Source organism: Lipotes vexillifer, unplaced genomic scaffold (assembly GCF_000442215.2).
Source record: "Lipotes vexillifer unplaced genomic scaffold, Lipotes_vexillifer_v1.1 scaffold1342, whole genome shotgun sequence".
Classification (NCBI taxonomy): domain Eukaryota; kingdom Metazoa; phylum Chordata; class Mammalia; order Artiodactyla; family Lipotidae; genus Lipotes; species Lipotes vexillifer.
In genome coordinates, this window is record NW_006786109.1 from 264556 (window position 1) to 267000 (window position 2445).

General features: G+C 35.4%; 1 protein-coding gene across 1 annotated transcript in view; it reads left to right on the plus strand.

The window, feature by feature from the left end:
• PSMA8 (proteasome 20S subunit alpha 8) overlaps positions 1–2198 on the plus strand; it is a 31915-nt gene extending 29717 nt beyond the window's left edge. The window contains exon 7 of the mRNA XM_007458393.1: positions 1700–2198. Within this exon, the coding sequence (XP_007458455.1) occupies positions 1700–1792 (93 nt within the window). The 3' untranslated portion in view covers positions 1793–2198. The remainder of the gene's footprint in view (positions 1–1699) is intronic.
• Positions 2199–2445: the final 247 nt, after the last annotated feature.

A 2445-nucleotide genomic window follows, 5' to 3' on the forward strand; every position in this document is an offset into this window, starting at 1 on the left:
AGGCGGGTTCGTGTCCTGGTCCGGGAGGATCCCGCGTGCCGCGGAGCGGCTGGGCCCGTGAGCCATGGCTGCTGAGCCTGCGCGTCCGGAACCTGTGCTCCCCAACGGGAGAGACCACAACAGTGAGAGGCCCGCGTACCGCAAAACAACAACAACAACAAAAAACCCCACCCTTTCTTGATTGCCTACTGGTTTTTATCTATTTTCTCTACTTTTCATTTATGAGTGCCTTGAGCTTATGTAAGACTTGCATTTGAATATCTAGTGTGATAATCTTTCCATATTTCTTTATGGCAAGTCTAGCATTATTATTTGTACACCTTTTGTCAGCCATTATGTGTTAAAACTGCTAGACTGCAAAATAAAGTATTCAGAATGCTGTGATAAATTGTTCCAAATATTGTGATAGAGGACTCATTGGCTAAAGAGCATTTGAAATGTGGTTCACTATTGTTCATTAGGTAGAGCTTCACGCTGTTTGCTAACTAGCTGTCCTTTAGCTGAGAGTATACAAAAGCACTTGCATGGGAAATTATATGAAAAGTGCGCTAAAAAGGATTATTTTACATATAACTTTTGTTTTAAAGAAAATATTTCAAGGGGAAATAATGTTAAAATCAGTGCTGTGTGGAGTGGTGGTTTTTGCTTTTGTTTTTGTTTTCTTGACAGTTTTTTGTTTGTTTGTTTGTTATTGTTATTTTGACACCAATGGATGGGGATGCAAGGAGAGTGCAGGAGCCAAGTTTCAATGAATAAGAGAAATGGGGAGTAGTTGGGTCTGCCTCTGCAAGGCTCCACATAAATAACCAGAGTGCTGAGCACAGAGTATGGAGATAGGAACTGGGTCAGGTTGTCACCCCTGCTGTCAAGGACTCAGGGACAGATGTGCCAACACCACAGGGACACAGAACCACTGAGTCCAGAGTCACCTCTCTAGCCCCATCACATACATATGTACACACCTGGACAGACACACACACAGATATACATATAGTTTTATTTATGAGTGGTAGAATGGTATGTGTACTGGCACCAAAGTTACACTATCTTTCCACATGATATTTCACAATAGGCTGTGTAGTGAATAGAGCCTGTGCTTTGGAATTGGATAGATCTGGGTTTAATTTCCAGCAGATACATTTGTTTAACCATATGATCTGGAGCAAGTTGCTCCCAACTTTGATTTTAAATAAAATAAAATTGATTTAAATAAAATAAAAACTGTTTTGCTCTCTACTCAGTAGCTGTAAACAAAGCACAGTGTAAATCATCATTTTTCTACCTTTGGCTAGTCCATGAGCTGATAAAATAGACAAACCTTTTCAAGAATCACACAGTGGGGTAGGGATAGGAGTTCAATAATGAGTTATTTGCTCATGAATAGAATAAGCCTCGCATAAAAATGTTTTCAGAGTTATCATATATAGGATATGTAATGCAATGTTGCATTTGCCCAGCTTTCTATATTAGCACACGAGAGTGGAAATGTCATAGAGTTCTGGTTTTGTCCATAATTGTTACAAGTATGTTGCTTTTGAACCTTGTGAAATATTTCATTATACATTTGAAGTTATAAAATATAATGTTATAAATAGAACATAAAAATTTATAAAATATAATTGGGTTCCTTCACATTATAAATATTTAGAAATTATTGCTATAATTGAAATTTGCTTTTTAAATTTTTTTCTCTTTTCAGATGTTTAGTGCCAAAGAAATTGAATTACAAGTAAATGAAACAGGAAAGAAAAAGGAAGAAGCAGAGAAGAAAAAATCAAAGAAGACTGCCTAATTCTTAGGATAAACACTGGGAGCTTTTAATATTTTGTTGTGCTCCTTAGAATTATTTAGTGAAATTTTAAAGAAATAAGTTAATTTGCAACATTACATTTAGTAGTTACGTGTTGTTTTGAGAATGCCATATTTGTGGCTGTCTTCAGTCTATTACATGGACAAACATACATTAGTATGAAGATTTTCTTTGAAAAGAGAGTTCAGTAATTGTTGAAAGCAGTCAGGATTTTACATAAGCCCGAGACTATACTTTATAACTTGCCTTGTATGTTACTTTTTTCATACATGCAAATTTAATTAATAAAAATGTTTAATTAAAAATTACTAATTTGGTGCCATTTGAGCATAGACTGTCAGGTAAAGATAGCTATTCCAAAATAAACTGAATATACTATTGACTTGCATTTCTAGATGAATGATAAAAACATCCTTGTGTTGGTGAATTGCCAAAATTTTGTAAGAGCCTTTTTAAAAAATTTAAAAATATTTTGTTATATTTATTTTACCTTTGTTAATTTATAAGTTGCAGTACAGTCATCCCTTGGTATCCAAGGGGGATTGGTTCCAGGATCCCTTGTGGATACCGAAATATGCAGATGCTCAAGTCACTTATACAAAATGGCACAGTATTTGCATTAACCTATACACATC